We start from the raw sequence: 27,007 nt of genomic DNA on the forward strand, positions 1-27,007 counted from the left end.
TCTTGGCACTGCTAGAAAAAAAAAAATATAAATTGTTTAAAATAGTTGAAAAAAAAAGAAAATAAGAGGCTTCTCTACCCCAGTAATAAATCAGTACTTTTCTGCTAGTTTTCTGTATTATTAGGTCTCTACTGTAGGAAAAAAACAAAAGCCAGTAAAAACATTTCAGTTTGAAATAATGTTTACTGGTTGTTGGGATACTACTCATTTTATTCTAGAACCTTCAAAACATTTCCTGTGTGTCACAAACATTTTGAATTATGATGTGTTATAACTTGGAAAAGTTTGGGAACCCTGTCTGTAGTAGGTTTACATTTCCACTGTAACAGCTATTTGAAAATGAAATGTAATTCATATAATGCAATTCATATAATGAAATGAAAATCATGGAAATCCAATTTTATTGTATTTATGTATATTTTCAGGCTATGGGATTGGTCTTCCTCCAAACTCTCTTCTCACTTCAAATATATCAGAATTAATTAGCCAGTATAAATCAAGTGGATTAATGGATACACTTCATGACAAGTGGTACAAAGTGGTGCCTTGTGGAAAGCGAAGCTTTGCTGTCACGGAGGTATGTACAGTTAATGTTAAAGCTTTTTACTTGTGGTCAACAGAAGTTTTGAATATAGCAAATTTTAATAACTTGAAAGGAATATATAAAGTTGCGCTTAATAAAAAAAACACTAAAGAAAGTCCAAAGGTGCTCTTAAAAGTCCAATTCAGCAACACAAGCTGAATGAAGACACCAGATAATCAGATGAACGGACATCAAACTGAAGTGTTTGTGTGGAACAAATCCAAAACAATCCTCTGCTTTGTGATGTCACTAACATAAAGGTCAAGATGTGCTCTTACCACAAATGATGGACGCTCTATTATGGAGGGTCAAACAGGCGTTTGGATATCTCAGCTATATCCATGGGAGATATGGTGCAGATGACGCAAGCCTCAGTTCCTCCTGCACTGATTTCAAAACATCCAGATAGCCCAGCGATAAGCAAGAAATAGACTGTTTACTTTTTGGTTATCGCTGGGCTGTCTGGATGATTGTGAGACATGCATCATCTGCACCATATCTCCCATGGATACAGCTGAGATATCCAAACACCTGTTTGTCCAAAGCTGAGATATCCAAACACTTGTGGTAAGAGCACATCTTGACCTTAATGTTGGTGACTTCACAAGGTGGAGAATTTTTTTGGATTTGTTCCACACAAAATTTCAGTTTTGACGTTCGTTCATCTGATTATCTGGTGTCTTCATTCAGTTTTTGTTGCTGAATTGGACTTTTAAGAGCAACTTTGGACTTTCTTTAGTGTTTATTTTATCAAGCGCAACTTTATATATTCCTTTTGTATTCTTTGTTGAGTTATATCTCACAGTTTTTGTTGCTGTTAATTTGCTATTATATACAGAAGCGTAGTATTGTTAATTTATTTTTTTGACAAATTTTAATAACTTGCTACCACTTATTGGAAATCAGCTCAACTGAAGCATGCAGAAGTCAATGATCTGCCAATAAAGAGATTGTCAACATGTGGATTTTTTTAACTTGCCATAAGCTGGCTATAAATGACCGCATTTTCATTAGTGACCAATCTTTTTTTTTAACTTTCTTTTTATTAACCTTTTGTTTGAGAAAAAGGACAGAGAAAAAAACATATTCAATGACAACATATGGTGGGATGAAACATCCAAAAATGGAGTAAAGTGGTAAATGTACCATAGTCATAGTCATATAACAGTGTTCCAAGGAATATGCATCAAGATGACCAACAGCCTTCCAACAAGGGAATTAAGTATAATAAAGATATCAACCTTATATCATGAATACTTTTGATTCTAGAGCCTGTGAAATTATGTGTTGGAGAGGTATTTGACCATAGCTTTCATCATATAGATATACAGAAAAATGTAAAGTAGGGAAATCCGCTGTATCATAAATGGTAAAACCACCCTAAAAAGATAGAAAAGAGAAAAAGGGAGGAAAGGAAAAATTGACAGAGAAAGAAAGGGAAAAAAATCTGTAAAGGACAAGACTCACCCTACCGGACAGCCCCACACAACCCCTAAATGGCAGAGAACCATGGGCATAATGTCATATGACCAATCTTAGAATGACTAGTGATTATAGGTTAGTGTACAATAAGAATGAGCTTCAGGTTCAGACGAAAGTTGAATTTGGTCTGAACTTTGCCTGTTCAGCGTTTGATGAACAGGTGAACTAATTGGGGTGTGCCTCTGCCCACTAAGCCGAACCTCCTACTGCAGTTGGTAGTAAAACTTTTATCAGAGATACAAGTACCACTGCTAACTGTGACAGCTTCCTGCTCAAGCTTGTTGTTAGATAACTGCCAGCTTCCTAGCAACTAGTGAGGGGTTCCCTACCCATACATGGTCATCAAAATCCCTGCTTCTCAGCTGTCAGCCTGGGTTCTGTCATTCATCTTGAGTGTTCATCGGGAGTGGACATGTCAGCAGGTCAGTGTTTTTTTTTTTCAGCAAGCGTTCATCGTGATTGACAAGGGTATGCATCTGTGGATAATGTGATTGGTCCGCTGAACCAGGATTGTGGGGAAGAGGCCCTCGTACTCATCAACATGGGGACAAGGTGCTTTGTCAGGGGGTTTTTACTGACAAGGTACCCTTACCATGTTTAGGGCATGTGGCCTTGCATGGTTTGGAGGGAATGCATGCTCATCCCCCCACTGTCCTGGCCAGTCAGGCTGCATGAGGGTTTGGTGTTAAATTTGAGGGGACCCCATGACTTTTTTTTTGTATTTTTACATATCTTTTAAAGTCAATAACAGACCCTCATTAAGCATAAGGGTTCTAGTATGCATTTTTGACAGATTCCATGATTTTTTTTTTAATCTTGGTTTACTTTCTAATTATTGTTGTAGAAAGTAATACATCAAAAGTGACATTTTAGAAAGAAAAACATTTTCTGCTGGTTTACATTTCCCAGCCCAAATTTTTTGTAAAAAAAATGTGACCCCCCCCCAACACTGCCCTCAGAATACATACCAGACTCTTATGCCCCGTACACACGGTCGGATTTTCCAACGGAAAATGTGCAATCGGAGCGTGTTGTCGGAAATTCCGACCGTGTGTGGGCTCCATCGGACATTTTCCATCGGATTTTCCAACACACAAAGTTTGAGAGCAGGCTATAAAATTATCCGACATCAAAATCCGATCGCGCCAGTTCCGACCGTGTGTGGCCAATTCTGACGCACAAAGTACCACGCATGCTCAGAAGAAATTCCTGAGACGGAACAGCTCGGTCTGGTAAAATTAGCGATAGAGCACTTTCATCACGCTGCAATGTAAAAAATTGTTTAATACATCGCACTCTCTTCTTCTTTATAATGCAGGAAGAACAAAGTAGTTTTGCTGCTGATATTCACACAGACTTCTTACAAACTTCTTTCTTTATTATTTATCGTGATTCCCTCAATATATTATGATTTGTCACATCTGACCAAAAAGATATATCATTTTTGTTTGTGTTTGTTTGTTTTTTTCAAGCCTGATGTGTTTTTTTTTTTTTGGTTTGTATTTTTTTCAAGGCTGATGTTGTTTTTTTTTTTATTTTTAGTTATTTAAAATCCTGAATAATTTTGAGTGTGTTTTGTGTGTCAAGTTACCACAACACCATTATTATCTTGTATTATTTAATCTCAAGGAGATTGCTTGGTGTTGTTAATTTCACATTGTATATTAGAAATGTACCTGCCTCCTCACAAACAAACTGTCCTTTTTGAAGGAAAACACACATAGGCAAGTATACCGTATTTATCGGCATATAACACGCACAGGCGTATAACACGCACATTCATTTTAAGAGGGAAGTTTCAGGAAAAAAACTTAAATTTTAAATAAGGAACTTTGAAGCAAAATAAGGGTCAGTGCCCATCTGCAGCCTCACCATTGCCATCAATGCAGCCTGATCAATGCCAATCTGCAGCCTCACAAGTGCCATCAATGCAGCAGCCTCACCATTGCCATCAATGTAGCAGCCTCACCATTGCCATCAATGTAGCAGCCTCACCATTGCCATCAATGCAGCAGCCTCACCATTGCCATCAATGCATCAGCCTCACCATTACCTTCAATGCAGCAGTCTCGCCAATGCCATCAGTGCAGATTGATCGCTGCCCATCTGCAGCCTAGAGGATACAGGGAGGGGGGCGGGACGAGCGCCGACAGATTACATACAGTGAGAATCTCCTATGATAGACAGAACAGTAGTCCAATGGCAGCCCAGGAGACGGGACTTCTTATTACAGAGGCCGCCAAGTAAACAGAAGATTCTCACTGTATGTAACCTGACGGCGCTCGTCCCACCCCCTCCCTGTCCCCTCTGAGGCAGCTAAAATTGAAGTATTGGCGTATAACACGCACGCGCTATTTGCACCCGATTTTCATGCTGAAAAAGTGAGTGTTATACGCCAATAAATACAGTAATTTAAACCAAAAAACCTTTATTAAGGGCTCACAAACAAAGAGGGAGGGAACGCTGGAGAAACAGGAGAAATTGGTGAAGCCTTTGGCCCCCAGGGCACACATCAATTCTTTTCCAGCAAAATTGGTGGCCTGAGGAGTCCATATCTAAGGGAGTGCAGTCTGGTCCAGAAGTCCCAGAGATCCGGAAAGCAGCAGATGACATCTGTGTCCCCAGGCTGTGGTCATACAAGAGACTGCATCTTTTGTCAGACCAGACTGAACCCAGGCCATCACTCTCTGCTCTTCCTTCCACGCTGTGGCTCTGGTGGTGGAGTTGTGGCAGGAGGAGGAGGAGGATGTTCCAACTCACTCAGGTGGGTATTGGGTGTGATTTCGACCCTCACCCCCTTAGTTAAGACTTTATAAAGAAGGTCCTCACACAGCTGGCATTGGCCCTTCTGCATGCCCTGCAGTTTGGTGGTAGCCATGCAGGCAAAGGCCTCTTCAGGAGTGGGGGTGGCTCTGAGGGATGCAGAAGCCTCCTGAATGAGCCTGAGTGCTGAATCCTGCACGTGACTCCCCTTCCTGGGTCTTTTGTTTGGAAGGCAGAGGGGAGGGACCTGCGATTCGGTCAGGCTCCTACTGGGCCCAGGCTTCTACTGGCTGCCACTTGGCCCCACCTCCTCCTGACTGCCACTAACCCCCGCCTCCTCCTGGCTGCCACATTCCACAGCCTTCTCCTGTGTGCCACTTTCCAGAGCCTCGTCCTAGTCTTCCTGTGTATGAAAAAGGGACAATGTTTTAGTTATTTAATCATCAATCACACACAATTTTCATCTCATGATTGTTGCAAATTCAATGTTAACAAATATAACAGACTATCATTCTGAGCCCAGTATTTTTCATTCTTGTCCCAATTATTTTTGCCCACTACTGTCTATTGATATGTAAACGCCTTTATTAAATCAGCAATTAGTGATCAATAATAAAATCTAGTAAACATCATTTATTTATTGACCAGAAATCTGTAGAATAATGCTATACCTGGTTCCAGCTGGGTTCCTCCACTTCTTCCTGGCTGGAAGTCCCAGGTTGGACATCGGAAGCCTCAGCTGGGGTGGAGGATAGGGTGGAAGGAAGAGTAGAAGGAAGAGTGGAGAGGGATTCCCTGACTCCAGTCTGGTCTGACAGAAATCGCAGTCTCTCATAATACCACAGCCTGGGGACATCCGTGACCTTCTTGCGCTCCCTAAGATAAGTGCTCCTCAGGCCACAAATTTTGTCATTTAAATAGGGGATGGTTGCTGTGTGGACCACCGGCTTCACCCACTCCAGCAGTTTCTCCAGCGCTGCCTGCCTCTTTTGTTTATGATTATAATGTGGATGTTTCACCTGCCACAGACAGGGCAGCTCCCTGTACTTGTCAATGAACAGGGGGAGGAAGTTGTGGTCATTGAAGCCATCCATTTTATCTGCAATACACAACACGAGACAAACCCTAATGTCAGGTAAAACTCTCCTAATCTTGTTATAATATAGGCCTCAATCTAGAAGCAGTATAGGCCCAAGTTTTGATCTTACCTTCGTTATCACGATCGGCAACTCCGATACTCCTTCCTCCGCTCACAGATTGTACGTACTACGCACGCGTGTTACGCTTTATAGACACTGCGCATGCATGTAACTTCGCATGCCCCTGACGTTCTTTCTATTCTATTCCCTGCCCCTTCTCTTTCAATAGTTTTTTATTGAAGTTTCAACAAAATATATCAATATTGTGGTACAGCGAGAAAAAATATTATTATTATTTTTTTTCCCAAACAGGTACCCTATAAATAGTGTATTGTAATATATAAGGACAACAGAGTCATAGCATATATGTTTCTGGATACTTAGTAGCAGCCACTAGACATCATTATTTTTGTCTGGAGGGGGAAAAACCGCTCAGCCCCAACACCCCTAATGGGAACTATCTGTGTTGGGGACCGAGGGGAGACCCGCCCCCACAGAGGCAGATTACTCGTACATTGCGTGGTTACTGGCAGTCTAATATCGGTCGCTCGTTTGGGGAGAGCCCGTTTCATGAGATCCAAAACATAGTTTCGGGTTAATCCCCCGAGGTTCGTCTACTGCTCTGTTGCCTTATGCAACTTCCGATACATCTAGAACTATATTGTACCAAATTGGCACTCAAATAGCATGAAGGGATAGAGAGAACAGACAAGAAAATAGGGAGGAAATAGAAAGAGAGAGAGAGAGAAAGAGAGAGAAAGAGGCGTTGCTGCTGTGACTTTTGACGGTTTGGTACTCGCTCCTCCGTGCGTTAATCAGATGGGGGGGCATGGGCCGGAGCTCCGGAAATGTATTTGACCCAGGGTTCCCATACGGCATCATTTCTGTTTACTGTGTCCATGAGGATGCTGACTATTTTTTCCTGCGCCATAATCCAGGATATCTTTCTTTTAACTGCCAGAAATGAGACCGTGGGATGTTTCCAAGCTCGGGCTATTGTTAATTTAGTTCCGATGAGGATGAACCTAATAAGGTTTTGGGCTAATTTCGGTACCCCCGGGAAGGAGAAGTTCAATAAAGCGTACTGTGGGGTTTTAGGGACAGGTGCGTTCGTAATATTCCTAATAATATGGAATATTTTGTTCCATAAGTCTCGGATTTTGGGGCAGTCCCACCAGATATGGAGCATGGAACCAATATGTCCACAGTTTCGGAAGCATAATGGGGATGCATTTGGGTAGATTCTAGCTATCCGCAAGGGAACCATATACCATCTCATTAAAATTTTTAAGTTAGCTTCAACTAACGCTATATTGAGGATGCCCTTTGAGGCATCGACAGAAGCTCTGTGCCACTCAGCGGTGGTCCACTGTTGTTGGAGATCATTCTCCCATTCTCGCATAAAAAGCGTCTTAGAGTCAGCCCTAGCAAGTGCCCGGTAAATCACCGAAATCCCCCCCCTCTGCTCCATGGCCTGACCGCACCACAGTTCATATTCCGTGAGAGATAGAGGTTTGTGTAGTGAGGGCCCTAGGGATCTGATAAAGTGGGATATTTGTTGAAGTCTAAACCTCTCCGACCCTGGCATATCTAGTTTGTTAGTACAGTGGGCAAAGGAAAGAGGCCCCATTGGGTTTACAAAGTGACCGATCCTATACATACCCTTATCTAACCACCATCGAAAGGCCTTAATGTCCTGTCCAGGTGGGAACAAGGGATTTCTGAAAATGTGGGCCAGAGGGCGCCAGTGGGAGACCAAGTGTGGATTGTTTTTAAGGGAGTCCCAATGTGTTAAGGAGTGAGAGAGGGTGGGTGCAAGAATGGCCGGTCTGGTCTTGGTTGGGCACCATAGCAAAAAGTCAAGCGTGTAGTGGGGGATGGCCTGTCTTTCCATATGCACCCAGTCCGGGTGAGCTAGTTTAGAGTATATAGTGGATAATTGAGATAGTTGTGCTGCGTGGTAATACCAAAGTATGTTTGGTACTCCCAACCCGCCCTGATCCCTGCTGCGGTAGAGAGTCCCCTTAGCTATTCTATGCCCTTTGGCTCCCCAGATAAATTTTATGATTTTCGACTGGAAAGTCCGGATACGGTCCTTCGGGATGGGGATCGGTAATGATCTGAAGAGATAAAGGATGCGAGGCAGTAGGGTCATTTTCACAGAGGACACCCTGCCTAGCCAGGAGAGGCCCAATTTGTCCCAAGTTAAGAGATCTTCCTCCAGTTTGCGAAAGATTACCGGGTAATTAGCTGAGTAGAGTTTGTCTATAGTGGCGGTCAAGTTGATCCCTAGGTAGGGGAGTGCTGTCTCTGTCCACCCGAATTTAAAATTGTTTTGAAGTTGAGCAACCTGGTGAGCTGGCAGGTTAATATTGAGAGCTAAGGATTTCGAATAATTCACCGCGAGACCCTAGAATTTGCCAAAATCATCCAGCGCCCTGGATATAATAGGAAGGGAGATGGTAGGGGACGTTATAAAGAGCAAGACGTCATCAGCGAACAAGGCACATTTGTGGATTTGTGATCCGCATTGTATTCCATGTATGTCCGGATTATCCCTGATGGAGATGGCTAGGGTCTCGATAATCATGGCAAAGATTAATGGGGAAAGGGGACACCCCTGTCTAGTGCCTCGGCGAATTGGGAAAGAGTTTGAATGATATCCTTGCATCTTAATTGTAGCCTCCGGAGTAGAATAGAGAGCTCTTAATATGTTCATAAAGGATGCACCAAAACCCCATTTTTGAAGGGTAGGGACCAGAAAAGACCAGGAGACGGAATCAAACGCCTTCATAAGGTCTAACGAAAGCAGGAAACCCGTTTGTTGGGGTCCTCCATCCCATCCGGAGCCTAAGAGCGAAATTACGTCGATTGCCCTCCTGATCTGGTCCGGCCCCTGACGCCCGGGAATGAAGCCCACTTGGTCCCTATGAATATAAAGGCCTATGAAGTTGGAAATCCTATCGGACAAAATTTTTGTTAGAATCTTAAGATCATTGTTAATCAAGGATATGGGCCTATAATTGGAAACGCAACTGGGGTCTTTACCCGGCTTGGGGATTACTGTAATAAACGCCGAATTTGCTACCTTATCGAGGGGCTCTCCGGACCTGAGATGATTAAAAAATCGGGCTAGATATGGGGAGAGTGTCGAGGAGAAATGCTTATAATATGGGACGGAGAAGCCATCAGGGCCAGGGGCGGAGTTGTTTTTGAGGTTCTTGATGGTCTGTGCTACGTCTGCCGCTGAAATCGGGGCTTCTAACTCGTCCCTGTGTTGTCCACTAATCTTAGGGATCTTTACTGATCCCAGAAAGGCATCTATGATGTCTGGAGAGGGTTCTATTCCCACCTTGTTATATAGCGAGCAATAGAAGTCATGAAAGGCTTCCATAATTTTTTGGGGATTCTGTGTGAGGGACCCGTCACTTAATTTAATTTTGGGTAGTGCATGGGATCTTAATTTAGGGGTTAGTCGTTTCGCCAGCAAAGAGCCTTGTTTATCTCTTTGGTGGTAATACCGTCCCCCTTCCCATCTGATATCCTTTTCCGCTATCGCAGTGAGTGCTAGGTTCAGGGCAGTGCGTGCTGAGTCCAGCCTCTTAGCAGAGTCTGAAGTAGGTTTAGACTTGTGTAGTTTGCTGAGGGAGGAGAACTCCAACTCCAATCTGTCAATGTCCAGCTTGCGAGCTTTGCGCAATCTAGAGGAAATTTGAATCAGGATACCCCTAATAGCGGCGTTGTGAGCTGCCCATAGAGTGCACGGGGAGATGTCGTCAATGTCATTCAGATGAAAGTATTCCTTAATGTGTTGTTCTATTTCGCATACATGAGTTGGGTTGCTAAGAATGGAGGCGTTCAGTCTCCAGTGAAAACCCGGACGGTGGGTCAGTCCCCTGTTCAATGTCAGAAGTAGAAGGGAATGGTCCGACCAGGCAGAGTCTCTAATATCCGACTTATTCACCAGTGGGACATGTTGTTGTAGAAGAAAGAAATGGTCTATTCTAGAAAAGGATTGATGCGGATTTGAGTAGTGCGTGTAGTCCCTTGCCCTCGGGTTCATTTCCCTCCAGACGTCCACCAAACCTTGGTGGAATATCTGTCTGGCCACATTAAGACTCTGCCTGGTAGGACGGACCCTGTTTTTGCCCGGAAGACGAGTTTTATCTATGCCCGCGTCAAAGGCTAGGTTGGAGTCCCCTCCGTAAATGACTAGACCCTCAGTCAAAGGTGCCAAGGTGTGGAAAAGGGATCTAAAGAACTTCACTTGTCCCTTGTTAGGTGCGTAATAAGAAATGAGGGAGTAGGGTTGTTCTTCTATGAGAACCTTAACTAGCAAAAATCTGCCCTCCGGGTCCTTAAATTCAGAAACCAGGGAGAACTGAGTGTTGCGGGAAAAAAACAAACCCACACCTTTGGTCTTATTGTCAGAGTTTGCTAAATAGAATTTGGGGAATTTGGCGTGAATGAATGAAGGGGTATATGATTTAGGAAAATGTGTTTCCTGTAAAAACAGTATATCTATTTTTTGGGCATGATAATGTTGAAAGATTTTTCTTCTTTTCACCGGGGAATTGAGTCCCTGAACGTTGTGGGTGGCAATACGTAGGGCCGGTATGTGTGTGGGTGGGTCAGCCATGGAGCAGTAAAGAGGAGAAAGCGGGCGATCCCCGATCACCTACCTTCGTCGCAGAGGCTGGTTCCATTGCAGATGCTGTGGGAAGGTGCACCCTGTCCTCCGTCGGGATCCTGACAGGAAGCGAGACCTCGTCCGTCACTGAAAGGAGAATTAGAGACATGAGAGATAGGGGAGAGAAAGAAGAGACAGTATGAAGAAGTAGTGGAGGTGAGCTCCGGGGTAGCGACGGTAGCAAGACCGCCTTACCCGAAGATATACTCATGTTATCCCCCAACTAGTGAGTGAGTTCCCGACCGGGAGCAGCAAAACAGCTACGTTTGGCAACTCCGAGTACGAAAGTAGGCGCATTGGACCCGCTCCGTCCTCCGCACCACTAAGTATCAGATCGTAACAAAAATTTAATACTTTTTTTTTTTTTTTAAACTTTAACAAACAGGTAATATGTTCCCTATAAGCTGCAAAAACAGAAGTAACCAGGACCGGGGATGTTGTAGAATCTGGGTAGAAGGAGAGGGGAGTACAAAAAGAGGACGTGGGACCGTATATGGTCTATCCTATGCATACATCGCTTTGGGGAAGCAGTTTTGAGGAGGAAATTGCTTGCTAAGGGTGGGGAGAAGGGAGAGGGGAGTGGGGGGGAGATGTGCCTAATGGGTCTGAGCCAGCTTCGGTCTTGTGTTGGGGAAAGGATCCAGGACAGTTCCCTCTGTGAGTTCAAAAGCAACTCCAACAGACCTCAGGCCAGAGAGTCAATATCCATAAATTGAGAGAAGGGGCCTCTAGGCCAGGCTCCGGCTGCGGTGTAGAAAGAAGGCATCCGAGTGATCAGTTCCACCAGGGAGATCAGTTCTGTGAGTTGTGCCGGAAGTCTGTGGAGACCTGCCGGTGATCCTGGCAAAAAAAAAAAAAAAAGGGGGGGGGAAGGAATAGCTACAAACGCAAACGGAGGTCATAACAAAAACTAACTGGGTCATGGGAGTCCCGTAACAATAGACACATTGGTGATAGGTCTCGGTTGGGCATGTGCAAGTGCCAGGGGTCTAGGAGGTTTCCGACCCAGAAAATAAAATTCTGCCTAAAGAGGGCGAGGGGTCCCTGCAACTCAGGGGGGGAGTCCTTCTTTAGCTTTCTTGTTTCTGGGTGTTAGCCAGAGGGAAGTGATGGGGCTAGATGGAGGTGGGCGTTTGGTCATGCCGGAGTTGGAGGACTGCATGGGGGATGGTGGATCTTTAGGTAGTAGGCCCAGTTTTTGCATCAGTCGTTCTCCTTCCTGGAGCGAGGAGAATCAAAAGTATTTGCCATGGAGATCAAATTTCAGACTGAAAGGGAAAAGCCACCAGTACTTGACATTTTTTTGTTGCAGAACCGTCAGAAGGGGCTTCATCTCCCGCCTTTTCTGAATAGTGAAGGGCGAGATGTCCGCGTAAATTTGAATTTGATGTCCCAGTAGCTGGAGCTGTGAGGTGTTGTGTGCTTTCCTCATGACCTCTTCCTTGACACTATAGTAGTGTGGTTTAACTACAATGTCACGTGGCAGGCCGTCCTGGCGGGGGGGTCCCAGTGCTCTATGGGCACGGTCAAGCTCCAGTTTATGGGCCTGGATGTCTGGGATGAGGTTTTTGATCAGAGACTGTACTGCGTCTGTGACATCTGTTACTGACTCAGGCAGGCCCCTAATCCTGAAATTAAGCCTTCTGGACCTGTTCTCGAGGTCATCGATTTTCGCTATAGCCCCCTCTAGTTGGTCATGCATTTCCTGAAAGCGATCAGTGTTTTGATTAACGCGGTCGATCGTTCCATCAACTTTGTGTTCAATGCTTTCAATGCGGGATCCTAGGATCTGGAGATCCGCTTTAATATCAGATGTGATCCGGGATGCAGTCTGAGCTAAGCCTCTGTCCAGCATTTCTGCAAATTTTACAAACATAAATGTAATGTCCTGGGGCTGATGTGTGTGCTGGGATGTCTCCTGGTACGCTATATTAGGCTTAGGAGTGCGGGCTCCTGAGGGGGCATTAAGCATTTCTTCCAGAGTCTGATCCAGAAGGGATACAGTGGTGGCTGGTGAGAGTGGGCCTCCGCTTGTAGTGGGTGATGGGATCCCTCCACATACCTCCTCCTGCAGTGAGTCCCTCCATGGAGACGTGCCTGGGATCCCTGTATGAGCCTCGTGGGGCTGCCGTTCCACCGCCATCTTGAAAAATTCAGCCGCTCCAGGGAGTGCTGATAACTGAGGGTTTAAGCTTCTCCTCGCCGCCCCCGTTTGCATTAATATGTGCCCCGGTATGTGCCACGTCCTCCGGTCCCGGTATAGGATCGCGGGAGTCACTTGATCGGCTGCAGGGTGTGCGGATGGCACGGAGCGGGACGGAGCTCTGTGTTTAAGCCGCCATCACAACAGAGCGCCGCGCATGCGCCTCTCTCCCTGCCCCTTCTCATTTGGCACAGTGGGTGAAGAGCACATGGCGGAGACACAATAGGTGCGTGCTAATTACAGCAACGAGGAGGAGGGGGAGGAAAGCATTGAGCCAGAAATGTCCCGATCCAGAAGGAGATGATTTAAGGCATCAAATATGTCCTTTGGGGAGATGTTGGAGATGGTCGACATAATGAAGAGGGCCGACTATGACGGGAAGTATGGACCTTACCCCAACCCCAATGTCAGAAAGGCCAAGATCATGGCTAAAGTGGTCAAGAGTCTGCACTGGAATTTCGGGGTACGACGATCGAAAGATCAGCTCAGGAAGCGGTGGTCGGACCTGAAATTAAGAGAGCCCGAGCAAGACCGAAAGTGCTGCAAAAAAGTAAGTAGTTGTGCTGTGTTCCTATTCTTTTTGTCTTTATTACGTTCGTGCTGCTCCATATGCTTTTCTTAAGTGTTGTACAGTTTAAAATGGCAACTTTCATGTTCATGGGCCCATTATTCGTTCGTATCAAACATTTTTCTTTCGGCCTATAAAACACCATTGTTTTGGCCATATGCATTTGCCCACATTTTTTATGGCCTACTTGTCTGAAAATAACTTGGTTGTCTAGATAAGTTTGTAACTAGAATGAAATGCAAACTAGATTCTGTGTAAGGAGAGGACACTCAGCAGCTGTTTACACATCTGGACGCTGGAGCACTAGTGTGGGACACAAGAACACCCTTTTTATTAGGGGGCCCACACAGGTGCTCCAGTGTATACTATAGGGGTGTCTCCATCTGTGAAGCTTGTACAAAACAGGTAAAGTATTGAAGCTTGACAAAGGACAATAAAAATGCAACATCTTGGAACTCTGCCAAAACAGACAATTGTACCCCACTTCCAAGCAATGTTTCATATTCCTATTTCTGCCATCAAATATCTGTGTGCTAAGTATACCTATTTTTTTTTATCATAGGGGATCAAAGACTCGGAGGACACCCCTCATCCGAGGAGACCACAGACCCCCCACCTCTGGAAGAAGGGGAAATCCACCCAAGCCAAGCAGAGCAGGAGGAGGAAGACATGGTGGAAATTGGCACCACAACAGGTGAGTGTCTGCGACCACAGGCTCCGGTAAGAGATGGATGCCGGCATATTTATAATACATGGTGTTTTTTTGTTTCTATCTTTTTAGGTGATCGTGATGTTGTGGATCCAGGGCATTTCACCTCGGAAAGTGCACAGATCCTGATCGTGGAGATCATGGGGTGTAATAGGGACTTGGAAAACATCCTGAAAAACATCAATGATGTTCAACAAAAAATGAAGAATATCATTGATGTTTTAGGGAGAGTTTAAAACCCCTCCAAAACCCTTTGGTTTTTTGTGTGCTAAATTTTTTTTACATTTTTTGACAAATTTGTGAAAAGCCAAAGATGCACACAGTGTGTCAACATGTGCTATCTGACATCATGGGACATCAATGGATGCGTCTTGGGGGTGCAACCCCTTCCTCAATAATAAAGTAGCTGTGAGGAAGGGGTTGCACCCCCAAAACATGTCCCTTGATCCCCCATGATGACAGCTAGCACATGTTGACATTCGGCAATTGGTGTGCATCTTCAAAATTTGGCTTTTCCTGGGGTGACTTCACCCCATCTGAACGCAATATCAAATACAGTTTGTAAATACTCATGTCTGATATTGCCTTCAAGTTCTACCAAATGTGAACTTTGTAAGTTCAAGATTTGTGTCTTTCTTGTTGGTTTTAAACATGCCTGTTTTATCTTAAATGGACATTTCAACTTTTTCTAATGTGACCCCAAAAATTGTTATACAACAAATATGTTGATTTTTTTAAAAACCTTTTCTAAATGCACATGTGATTGTGCTGGTATTAAAAAGAGTGTTAATCAAGAATGTGTGGATTATTGTCTCAACAATCCAAGACTTTTGTTGTGCTCTAATTGGTGTTTTCAGTGACAATGGGTGTTATTTCCTAGGGACAAATCCACTTTGCACTACAAGTGCAGTTTCAAGTGCACTTGTAGTGCAAAGTGTCTTTGTCTTTAGTAAATAACACCCAACAGTGCTTTGTAAGGTTACACAATCACGCCATTTTCAGGACTCACCACATTTCTGTCAGGGTCAGCTAAAAGAAACACAAGCAGTAAATGTCACCAAAGATTTGAGTAGTTATTTTTTTTTATTATTTGAAAAAGGTTTCAGACATTGTCTGGCATATTGATAGCCCCCCTACCCGCAAAGTATTCAAGGTATCTTAGCCGGAAATCACGGGCACTCTGGGGGGGCAAGCCAGGACGGCCATTTTCAAGAGCCGTCAGGGTTGTGTAATTTTGAATTCCGGCCTCAGGCCCAACGGAGCCAGCATAGTTGGCAGAATGTTGCCGTAAAAAGTTGTGTAGAACACAGCACGCCAGGATAATATGATTCAGTTTATACTCCGCCATATGTATGGGTGTACGAAATAGGCGGAACCGGCTGACCATGATTCCAAACATGTTCTCCACCACTCTTCTGGCTCTGGCCAGCTGGTAATTAAAAACCCTCTGGTCCGGAGTGAGGGTCCTCATCGGGAATGGCGACATAAGATGGTCCCCCAGCGCAAACGCTTCATCTGCAACAAAGATGAATGGGAGTCCTTCCACATTGTCTTCTGGAGGTGCAAAGTCCAGGCTGCCATTCTGGAGACGTCTGGGCGATGACTCCACCATCAGACATCCGGCCATTCTTCCCCACGTCCACATACAGGAACTCGTAAGTAGCCAACACCACCGCCAACATCACAATACTATTGAACCCCTTGTAATTATAATAGTATGACCCCGAGTTGGGTGGTGGGACGATGTGGATGTGTTTCCCATCAATTGCCAGTCCCCAGTTAATAAAGTCCCACTGCTGGGCAAAGTGGGAAGCTACAGTCTGCCATTCCTGTGGCGTGGAAGGAAACTGTGGAGTCAAACAACAACAACAAAAAAAGTCATTTTGCACATAAACAGGGAAAGCAGATTAGACACAAATATTCTTGGCCAACATCAAGATAACATTTATTTAAGGGAGTTTTTAAAGACCAAAGTATAAGGTACACCTATCAGATTCCCCCTCCCCCACCCCCTCTCATGGGCCATTTCTAACATTATAGGGGGGGACTCTTGGACAGGTAACCCTCTCCACTTCATTGAGAGATGAATGCCTAAATAATGGGTATTACTTTAACCAGCCCCTCCTTAGTTACACTATTGGCAGCCCACTGGACAGGTAAGAAGTGTCATAATACAAATATATAAATACGCATTGTACACATTTTAGGACATTTGGACATTCTGCTATTACCTATCAAAATATAATAGGATACCAAAACTTTAAACAGTACCATTTGAAAGTATACAGGCAGGCCCTTGCACTACATGCTTTGGGGAATTAATTCATAAATCGGAGCACAAAAGAGATGGGTATAGTGTGTATGGGTTTGGCAAAGTCAGCAGATAGATGATTGAGGATTGATAGAGAATTGGTATCAGTTGACTTAGCAGTTGGGGGGAGGGAGAGTTCCAAATGATTTGGGGACCCCCCAAAAAAAAGCCTCTGGCACTCTGCCTGAATTTAAAGCACAAATCACATTTAAAAACATTTTAGGGGGTGTTTGGGGTAAAGCACTACTATGGAGCTGATAAAATACATTGTTAAGTAAATACATGAGGTGAATATAGGGCCAGGAGACCATGCTGGGGAGGTAAGTGAAGGCAAATATGTATGAAGAACAAAAAAAATAATTACATAAAAATCCAGCATGCATGAGGACAAAGGGGACATTCACAGCATATTCCAATCATAGTAATTAGGGAATGAGGTAAGAAATACAATATATTATCAAACATTATATACAATAAAATGTGATGTTAAAGGATACATCTTACCTTAATATACTCCTTCTGCAGGACCTGAATGATGGCAGAACAGGTCTCTGGGATAATGATCTCCAGAGCCTGGGGGAGATGCCTGTCAAGAACTTGAGGTCCTGCAGGCTTCACCCCGTCGCCAAGTACCGCAGGGTGGCGACTAGCCTCTGCTCCGGAGTGATGGCTTGTCTCATGCAGGTATCCTGCCTGCTGATATAGGGGGTCAGCAAAGCCAACAAACGGTGAAATACGGGGTCCGTCATCCTGAGAAAGTTCCTGAAACCATCAGGATTTTTCTCACGGATCTCACGAAGCAAAGGCATGTGACAGAATTGGTCACGCTGGAGCAACCAATTCTTGGTCCATGAACTCCTGCCCACCCTGTTCATGGACTGGACTTGTGTCAAGGTCAGGACCCCAACACCAAGCCCCCGCACAGCAGGAACTCTACGAGGAGTACGTATACGCAACATGGCTAGAAAACAGTCGGCTGCTCAGAACGAAGTAACAGAATGCACTGAAGAACAGCAAGGCCTGTGAAGAGCGACCTGAAAAACAGTAACGAACGAACAAGAACTCAATGATAAATCAATGGTACTCGCTGCATGCACTGAAGACCAGATACAAACCCACAAGCACAAACTGAACAGCAGAAAACGATCTGAAAACCATGAGTTTGAAAAAGCGCGAATCGTCTCTCACCAAACTTTTACTAACACGAGATTAGCAAAAGGAGCCCAAAGGGTGCCACGCTTGGTTCTGAACTGCCCTTTTCTAGTCTCGTTGTACGTAGTGTACGTCACCGTGTTTTTAGCGATCGGAAATTCCGACAACTTTGTCCGACCGTGTGTATGCAAGACAAGTTTGAGCCAACATCCGTAGGAAAAAATCCATGGATTTTGTTGTCGGAATGTCCGATCAATGTCCGACCGTGTGTACAGGGCATTATGGGTATGGTGCGTATGTTGGGAGGTCCCCATGTTTTTTTTTTTGCACTGAAAACAAAGCTGGCAGGGAAATGTTGTTTACCTGCAATTTACACTGCATTTTTTTCTTTCTAAATGTCAGTTTTGCTATAATACATTGTATACATTGTAACAATGCGGCTATTTCACAGGCAGGTTTAAGGCATCCCTAAGGCATGTTTTTTTTTTTTTAAAGGAGTCTGGCATTTTAGTGTTTCACTTTGCAGCTCCCAGTAAAATGGTATTTTTTATTTGGCATTGGTACATGCTCCGTTCCCCACCCCGCAGTGGCCATCCCCCCCCCCCCCCATGCAATTTGTTTGACAATCTTTGGCCTACTAGCTTTCAAAGTGGACACAATTGATTTTAAACATTTGACTCACATTGACTTTAACCTCCCTGGTGGTATGATTATTTCAGATTTTAGGTGCTGAAAGCGGTACCATTATTTTGCAGGGAAATTTGGCGTTTTATATTGTTGGCCTGTAATTCTTAGAAATAACTCGCTTAAATCTGTCCAAACAAGAGTCTAGTAGACATCCCGGGTATGATAACGTTTGAAACACGAAATCATAAATTATAATATAATAAATAACTATAATTATAATAAATAATAATAGATAATAATAATAAATATCCAATAATGTAATCAAATCAAAAATACTGAAATTTGCTCAGTTGCAGAATTGTCGCTGTCATTACTTTTAGTGTTTGATGATGAATTTCCCCACAAATAGCTATCGCTCAATTCTGCAAGTGATTCTAATTTATTATCGCTGTTTTCTAGCTGGTCTAAAAGCACTTTTGACGTAAACGAACATTTTTTGGTTGCTATGGACAATCTCCAGTTTCCAGGCAGAAAGAACAGTATTTATAATATAAAACTGCATGCAGGACACTGGACAAACCACTAGGGACAAAGGGGATGTGTAATTATTTGATACAGTACTGTGACCTGTAAGATTACAGTATACTGTATCTATACTGTGTTTTTTACTTTTTGAATTTGGCGCAGAACTCCGTCCCCGTGCATCGCAACACTCGCAGGGAACGGAGCTCGGCACTGTGAATCGCGCGAGACACAGCGGGTCACAGAGGGGAGACATCGCAGGATCCAGGGGACATGGATCCTGCAATGCGATCTGGCTCGGGGTTACCGCTTATGGTACTGAAATCTCACCCCCAGCCAGACTTGAGAATACCGTCAGGGAGGTTAATGGGGTTCAGATTAACATTTAAAATGTCTGAGCTGTTTGGCAAATGTCCCACGAACCCAAGCCAGGTACATTCAGCTCAACTCTAATGCACAGTAAGAAATAAGAAATATAGCCTACTTATGAGTAGGTCTCAGCATCAGAGTTTTTCAAACTTGTTTGCTAGTCTCTGCATACAGTAAACATATATTATTCTCAAAACACAATATACAAATAGGCAAGTTTTTTTTTGTATTATTATTTTTTCCTATAAGTACAATTAAAAAAATTATCCAAGACAATAAGGAATTATTATTATTAAAGTAATAAAAAGGCTCAGTTTTTTTTAATAACAAACATGTTATACTTACCTGCTCTATGCAATGACTTTGCACAGAGCAGCCCCAATCCTCCTCTTCTTGGGTTCCCATCAGCGATTCTGGTTCTTTCTCCCTGCTTAGTGCCCCATAGCAAGCCACTTGTTATAGGGGGACTTGTGTATGCTTACTCCCGTGCCCCCCTCCATAAGACACACAAAGAGAGGCTCGGCCCCACGCCCCCGCTTCCTCCTTACTGGCTGAAATTGAGCCAATGAGGAGGCAGAGACCTGGGACAGTAGCTGCTCTTGTGTACATCACTGGATAGGGATCAGGCTCAGGTAAGTATTGGGGGGGGTCTGGGGGGAGATCTATATAGTGAAGGTTTTTTACCTTCATGCATAGAATGCAAGAAGGTTAAAAAATATTCAGCTTTTACAACCACTTTAGTAATAATAATAGTATTTTAGGATACATTTGTGAATTCAAAGTGCTACCTATTTCCTAATTGACATATGGCTTCATAAAGTTACAACACAGAGGCTGTCATTTGTGGGTCTCTTGCTATAGCATAACAGCCAGTGTGTCTTATGGTCATTTTGATGAGACCATAACAATGTATTATGCATTGGAAGTGCTACCTATTTCCTTACTAACACATGGCTTCATAAAATTATGACATATAGGCTGTCATTTGTGGGTCTCTTGCTATAGCATAACAGCCCGTGTGTCTTATGGTAATTCAAATGACACCATAACAAAACATTATGACCACCTATTATAATGTGTTGAGGCATGGTCTCCATAAGACCTCTATAGGTATGCCGTAGTATCTGTCACCAAATCTTCAGTAGCAGATTCTTTAACTCCTGTAAATTACAAGGTGGGGCTGCCATGGATCTGATTTGCTTTTCCAGCATATCCCACAGATGCTTGATTGAACTGAGATGTAGAGAATTTGGAGTTCAAAAATGCACCTCAAACTCCTTTTTGTGTTCCTCAAACCTTCTTGAATTCATTAAACCAAGCTACCTTCTTCCTTCGCTCCTTTCCTCCAGTTCTGATGCTCACATGCAAATTGTAGGGGATTTTAGTTATTGACACAGGTCAGAATAGGCACCCTGGCTAGTCTACAAATACACAACCCTATATTTACATACAGTGCACTGTGTGTTCTGACACCTTTTTTTTAGAACCAATAATACACTTTTCAGCAATTTGAGCTACAGAATCTCTAAGATTGGACTACACGGGCCAGCCTTTGCTCCCCACGTGCATCAATGACCCTCGACTGCCCCTAACCCTGTTCGCTGGTTTTCCTTTCTTGGACTTCTTTTGGTAGGTCCTGACCACTGAAGGCTGGAAACATCCCACAATCACTGCAGTTTTAGAGTTGCTCTGACCCAGTTGTCCAGCCATTACAAATTGGCCTTTGTCAAAGTTTCTTAATTCTCTATGCCTGCCAATGTAACAAAATAATCAGTGGTATTCAATTTACCTGTCAGTGGTCATAATGTTATGCTAATTGATATATATATATATATATATATATATATATATATATATATATATATATATATATATATATATATATATATACACACACACACCGGTATATATGATTATATTCAAAATTACACAACTTTCTTAAATGATTAACAATATAGTAAATATAACTCTGTAACATATGCAGTCACTGTTATATAAGCAGTCACTGTTGCTGAAAGGTATAATAGTCAAAACAGTGATAAGTTTCCTTCCCAAAAAGGGCAAAGAGGTGTCCAGGGACCTTCTGCTAATTAGACACAGTCAGTATAGTATAATTCTACTTGGGCATTTACAAGATTGCCATTTGCACACTAAGGTTTTCATTCCCTTAAGTGGTTTTACTATTTTTGTCATTCTTTAACTCCTAAAATTCTAGCAAGTTGCCTTGCATTGTAATATTGTTTTACTTTTTAACATGCTTTTTTTTTAAAAAAGATTATAAAACAATATCATTTAGAAATGTTGCACCTTATATAGTTCCCACAGTCTGCATGTAATAAGACACCACTTTGACCATTATTTAGTGACCAAGCAATCCTGTTACAAAACATCTAGCTCTTCCCTACTCCAAGCTCGCACTTTAGCTGTTATGAAACTTTTAATATAAAATATACAAAATATTTCAGAAATCCCTTGTTGCTTATACCACTCCAAGGAGTTACATTTAGTCTTAGAAAGACACTCTTATTGATAACCTCCAGTGAAGTTCTAATCATATTAACTGATCAGGGTCCTTAACACTGTAGTTTTCTAGAGGTAATGGCAATTCTCATCCTGCTTTTTTCACATTATATAAATTGAAATCACAGTACCTCTTGTGAAGAGAAGATAGCTTTCATCTTCCTCCCTGTAGCATAACTTTCCAGCCTGTTCATCCAGCACCATGGCAACATGTTTCCCAAGCTCTTGTCAGTGAATTCTGGTCATATTTAAAACAACCACAGATGCTCCAACTTTTAAAGCCTCCTTCTGGCTCAAACAGACAAGTTTTCTGATGAAAAAAGGAACAAAACCATCTTCTTGAATAGCATCAAATCATTTCATTTGAATCAATAGGAAAACTACTCACAAGCGTGGTTAAAAATTGAGCTAATCAGAATTCACCCTTGTGGTATCCTCACCAGAGGCTGGAAACTAGGTCTAGTGTTAGGGTGCTTAATCTCTAAATATTCCTTTTCTTTTCCAAAAATTAAAATCTAACTCCTGACCCTACCTTAATACTTTTCTTACTAATTTTATATTCTTGACCATAGGATCTTTCTTCAATGCCATATACCGTATGTACCCTTATCCTCCAGTTATCTCATAACATAATTCATTATTACAACTCCTCCACCTTTATCAACCTTTATTTCTGCAAGTCTTTCAGAGCGTGTTGATCTCTGCATGTGAAGTTTTGTCTCGTCAAAAGTAGATCCTCTAATTCACCAATATCTTCTAATACTACCTTTTTAAAGTGTTTAAAATTTCTTAGTTCACTTCAGCTCTTTTGAAAAAAAGTCTTATTTTATTTTTAATATAGTAAAGTCAACCTCTACTTTGTTATCCTATCCTATGTCCTATATCCATTGTTCCATTCTTCTTGGTCCTTATAGCAGTATGTCTTTAAAGTAAAACTAAAATGTTTATTTTTTTTTGCCATATGTGTCCCATTGGGGAGATTTCTCTTCAATTACTGTGAGTCCTCAATAGAAGAATTCCCCTCTATTCCTGTTCTAGTGACCACTAAACATTTGTGATTTTCTTTAATTTTTGGTGATTGTGCTCGCAACATAATTTAACCCTTCTTTAATACTGTATATTATGTTCCTCCTTGGGAGACCCTTAGTATTCAAAATAAAGATTAAACCTTCATTAATTTAAAAAGTTTGTGTAAATTGTTGTTCAATTCAGCAATATCCAATTTAAAATTGAGTGCATGTCTCAGCTCACAAATGTAGCATAATGCTTATGTATATAATAGATAATATATAATACATCATACACATCATACATATACATTTCAGGCCTCTGCCCTTCACCTTTTTCGGGCAAATTATCAATATAAAAATAGATGCCTTAAGTGGTAGAACTTTTCTTGTTCTACAAAACTGATATTTGTCCTCAGCCATCAGATTACAAATAATATAATATTAAAAATTATGTTTTCCGCCTACTTTTATAGGGTAGAGCTTACAGTAGGTTCATTATCTACAGCATTAACATTGTGTGCCTGTAATAATCAAGAGAACTATAATGTCTTATGATATCAGTTATTGATTATTGGCAAATTGTATAATTAAAGACATTTCTTTAAGACAAAGCTTTTACTTCTTTTGTTTGCTTTTTAATAACCTTTTCTTAGGCAGTTTTCCATTAACCAGAAACTGTGCAACAAGACATTTATTATGTCCACCAATAAACGCATAAAATAAGCAGAGGTACACAAAATAAAAAAAGGGTTTGTAAATATTTTTTAAAAGCTCCCCACCACGAAAAATTATATACTTGATCAGAGTTTACCTTTGAGCAGCTACCACAGAGTTAAGTCTCCAGTGTTTAATGTGCATCATAAATCAGTGCTCTCATTTCTAGTAGCAGTAGAGAACTTGATGAAATTTCACATAATTAGGTCAAAGAGAAATGGACTAGATAGAATTACAAATTCTGTGGTTCCACTGAGGTCTAGATATTATATTTTATCTTTTCTCCCAATGCAATTTTTTTTACATACTTGGAGTTTCATCTTTTTTCCTACTTGATGTAGGTAAGAAGATCTAAAATGGTTGTGCTATTTCGAAAAAAATACAATTTGGGACATAGCTGTCTCTCATAATGAAAAGTAATATCCCATGAGAACTTGATAGACAAATGCAGTCTGTCTTCCAACTCAGTGTGCGAGGATTAGTCATGCAGTAACAAAGATGGATTAAATCCGAGGAAATTGTTTTGAAGGTACACTTCATCAGTTCACCAACCTGCTTAATTTGATATTTTAAAGTACATTTCCTTATAACGAGTTTAAAGACAGTAGAAGATCTGTTTTGCAAGGCTCAAATGTTATATAGCATGTGCTTTACATAATAATGAAATACTTTAATATCTGAAATCTATATTAGAATCCCCCTAACTATGATAAATAGAGACTTCTGCCAATGTAAGTATAATTTCCTTAAGGAAACAGGAAAATGAAAATGGATTACTAGGTATAAAGAGTAAGGATGCATTTTATAAATAGCTGTACGTAGGATGTGTTTCAAACTATCACTGCTGTACAGTTGTATGATGAAGGATGGTAATTCATAAGTAATAGATTGTAGAAATGGTTTGTTTTCATTTATTTATGGCTGAGTAGAATCTGTCTCACACTAATCCCTCATGACATCATATTTTTTATTGTTTTTCTCTGGAGTAGGGCAATAAAATGTCACGCTAAGATATAAGTCATAACTGCAGTCTCCTAAGTCCACTTTAAATGGGCATATAAGAAGGATCTGGAAAACATATGTGCATTGCTTGCATAACTGCCTTAATTCCCATGGAGAGATATAAAATCCTGCAATATTATATTGTGCATATGATTGTAAATTGACATGCACAACTATATATTTACTTCAAAAATCATTATGATTATATATATGTATTATTAGAGTTTTGTAAAAAGAAAAGGGGACCTACGTTTCCTTTAAAAAATCTGTGGGTGGTAATAATAATAATAATATTAATAATAATAATAAAAGTAATAATACATTCACATAGCGTGCATCTATATTAAATGGTTGTTAAAGCCTTAAAAAATTATATTTTTTAAATGTATGCAGGAACAACATACTGTATATTAAAATAGTTAGAAGAAGACAAAATGGGGTTGATTTACCAATGGCAAATATTTACTTAGCAAAATAAATTTTCACTTTGTAAGGGTATTTTCTCTTAGTAAATGAATTGAAGCTCTGCTGACTTTCATCATTCAACCAAATGCAAGCAAAAAAGCTATATTTTTTTATTTCCTTTGCTTGTGATTGGATATTCGTAGCAAGTGAGTTTTCACCATAGTCGCTTAGCTCTCAGGAAAATGTATTTTGCAAAGTTAAGGAACCCCTGTATTTCAGGAAGTATGCGTACTGTTTGTAAGATATTTTAGGCTTTGTCTCCTGTAATCTTAGATTAAAAATATAAAAAAAATAATTCCAAGTCTTTTGCTTTCTATAATATGTTAGTATTGGCTAGTGGATACATCTAGAGCTATTTTTAATCCCATCAAACATAACATTTTGGAGGATTGTTTTCTTTACTATTTAGTAGATCTTTTCTTTTTTAAGGATGGTATGCATAATAGGGGGGCTTCATAATATCATGCATCAAGAAGTTTTCAGAAACCAATAATTAAAAGCTTACAGGTAGTATTATAACAATCATATGAACTCCTGTTATAGCAATATCGTGCTAAATTAGTATATAGTGTTAGTAGAAAATTAAAGTGATTGTAACCCTAAAAAAAAACATTTGAATACCAGGCACTTTCCCCCCTACCTGCCCAAGCCAATTTTCAGCTTTCAGCGCTGTCGCTGTTTAAATGACAATTGTGTGGTTATGTTACACTTTACCCAAACAAAATTTAACATTTTTATCATTTTGTTCCCACAAATAGAGCTTTCTTTTGGTGGTATTTGATCACCTCTGGGGTTTTTATTTTTTACTATACAAATAAAAAAAGACCTAAAATTTGGAAAAAAAAACCTTTTTCTTTGTTTTTGTTATACAATTTTATAAATAAGTAAGTTTTCACCTTCACTTATGGACATTGATGAGGCTGCACTGATGGGCACTGATAAGGCGGTACTGATGGGCACTGATGAGGTGGCACCAATGAGGTAGCACTGATGAGGTGGCACTGATGGGCCCTGATGCTGGGCACTGATATGCAACACTGATGGGCACTGATAGGTGGCAGTGATAGGTGGCACTGATATGCAGCACTGATGGGCACTCATAGGCAGTACAGATGGGCACTCATAGGTGTCACTGAAGGGCACAGATAGGTGACACTGATGGGCAATGAAAGGCTGCACTGATAGGTACAAATGTGTGGCACTGATAGGTGGCACTGATGGGCACTGATAGGCATGGATGGGCACTGATAGGTGGCACTGATGGACACTGATGGGTGGCACTAATGGGCATCACTGATAAGGAGGCACTGGCAGGCTATAGTTATGGGCACTGATTGGCACCATTTGTGGGCACTGATTGGCACCATTTGTGGGCACAGATTGGCATCCCTGGTCCTGGGTGGGCATCCTTGGGGGGGGCTGTGCTGATAATCAGCACAGACCCCCCTGTCAGGAGAGCAGCCTATTGGCTCTCCTCTACTCGTGTCTGTCAGATACGAGTGAGGAAAAGCCGATACGCGTCTCTTCCTGTTTACATTGTGATCAGCTGTGATTAGGCAGATCTGATCACATAGTAAAGAGTCTCCGTCAGAGACTCTTTACCTAGATCGGAGTTATGGTGTGTCAGACTGACACGCCGCAACAACTATCGCCATGCTGTGCGCCCCGTGGGTGCGCTGTGGCTTACTATCCTGATCACATCATATGATGTCCAGTCAGGATAACAGAACCACTTTGCCAACATCATATTGCTATATCGCGGGTGGCAAGTGGTTAAACAGCACAGTGCTTGTGCTGTCTAATCTGCTCCTCTCTAAACTGTAAAAAACCTGGCAGATCCTGCCCTCCCCCTGTAAACTTATCATGGCTGCTGAGCTCTGACACTGTGGTCAGTTTAAGTGCCTCCATCATCCGCAGCCCTGCTCTGTCTTTCTCTCCCCCCTCTCTCCCTGCTTGTCAGTTCCTGTGTCTGTGTTAGCCATCTCCACCCCCCCTCCTGACGCTATTTGTAGTGCCCAAAAGTTTACAAAATGTCACTGGTAGTCCCTCTTCTTTATTCTTTAAAACTCACAGTATAAGTGTTTGTTTAAATCTATGCTTCTAAATACCTTTTTTCAGGTATCTTCAAGCCGGTCACGTGACTCCCGGCCGCTCTCCTACTACGATCCAGGGATACAG

General features: G+C 41.9%; 1 protein-coding gene across 1 annotated transcript in view; it reads left to right on the top strand.

Moving 5' to 3' along the window:
* The window catches only part of GRIN3A (glutamate ionotropic receptor NMDA type subunit 3A), a 596,809-nt gene that overhangs the window by 483,037 nt on the left and 86,765 nt on the right, over positions 1 to 27,007 (top strand). The window contains exon 6 of the mRNA XM_073591206.1: positions 426 to 577. Coding sequence (XP_073447307.1) covers positions 426 to 577 — 152 coding nt within the window. The remainder of the gene's footprint in view (positions 1 to 425; positions 578 to 27,007) is intronic.

The sequence above is a fragment of the Aquarana catesbeiana genome, linkage group LG01, assembly GCF_042186555.1.
Source record: "Aquarana catesbeiana isolate 2022-GZ linkage group LG01, ASM4218655v1, whole genome shotgun sequence".
NCBI lineage: Eukaryota > Metazoa > Chordata > Amphibia > Anura > Ranidae > Aquarana > Aquarana catesbeiana.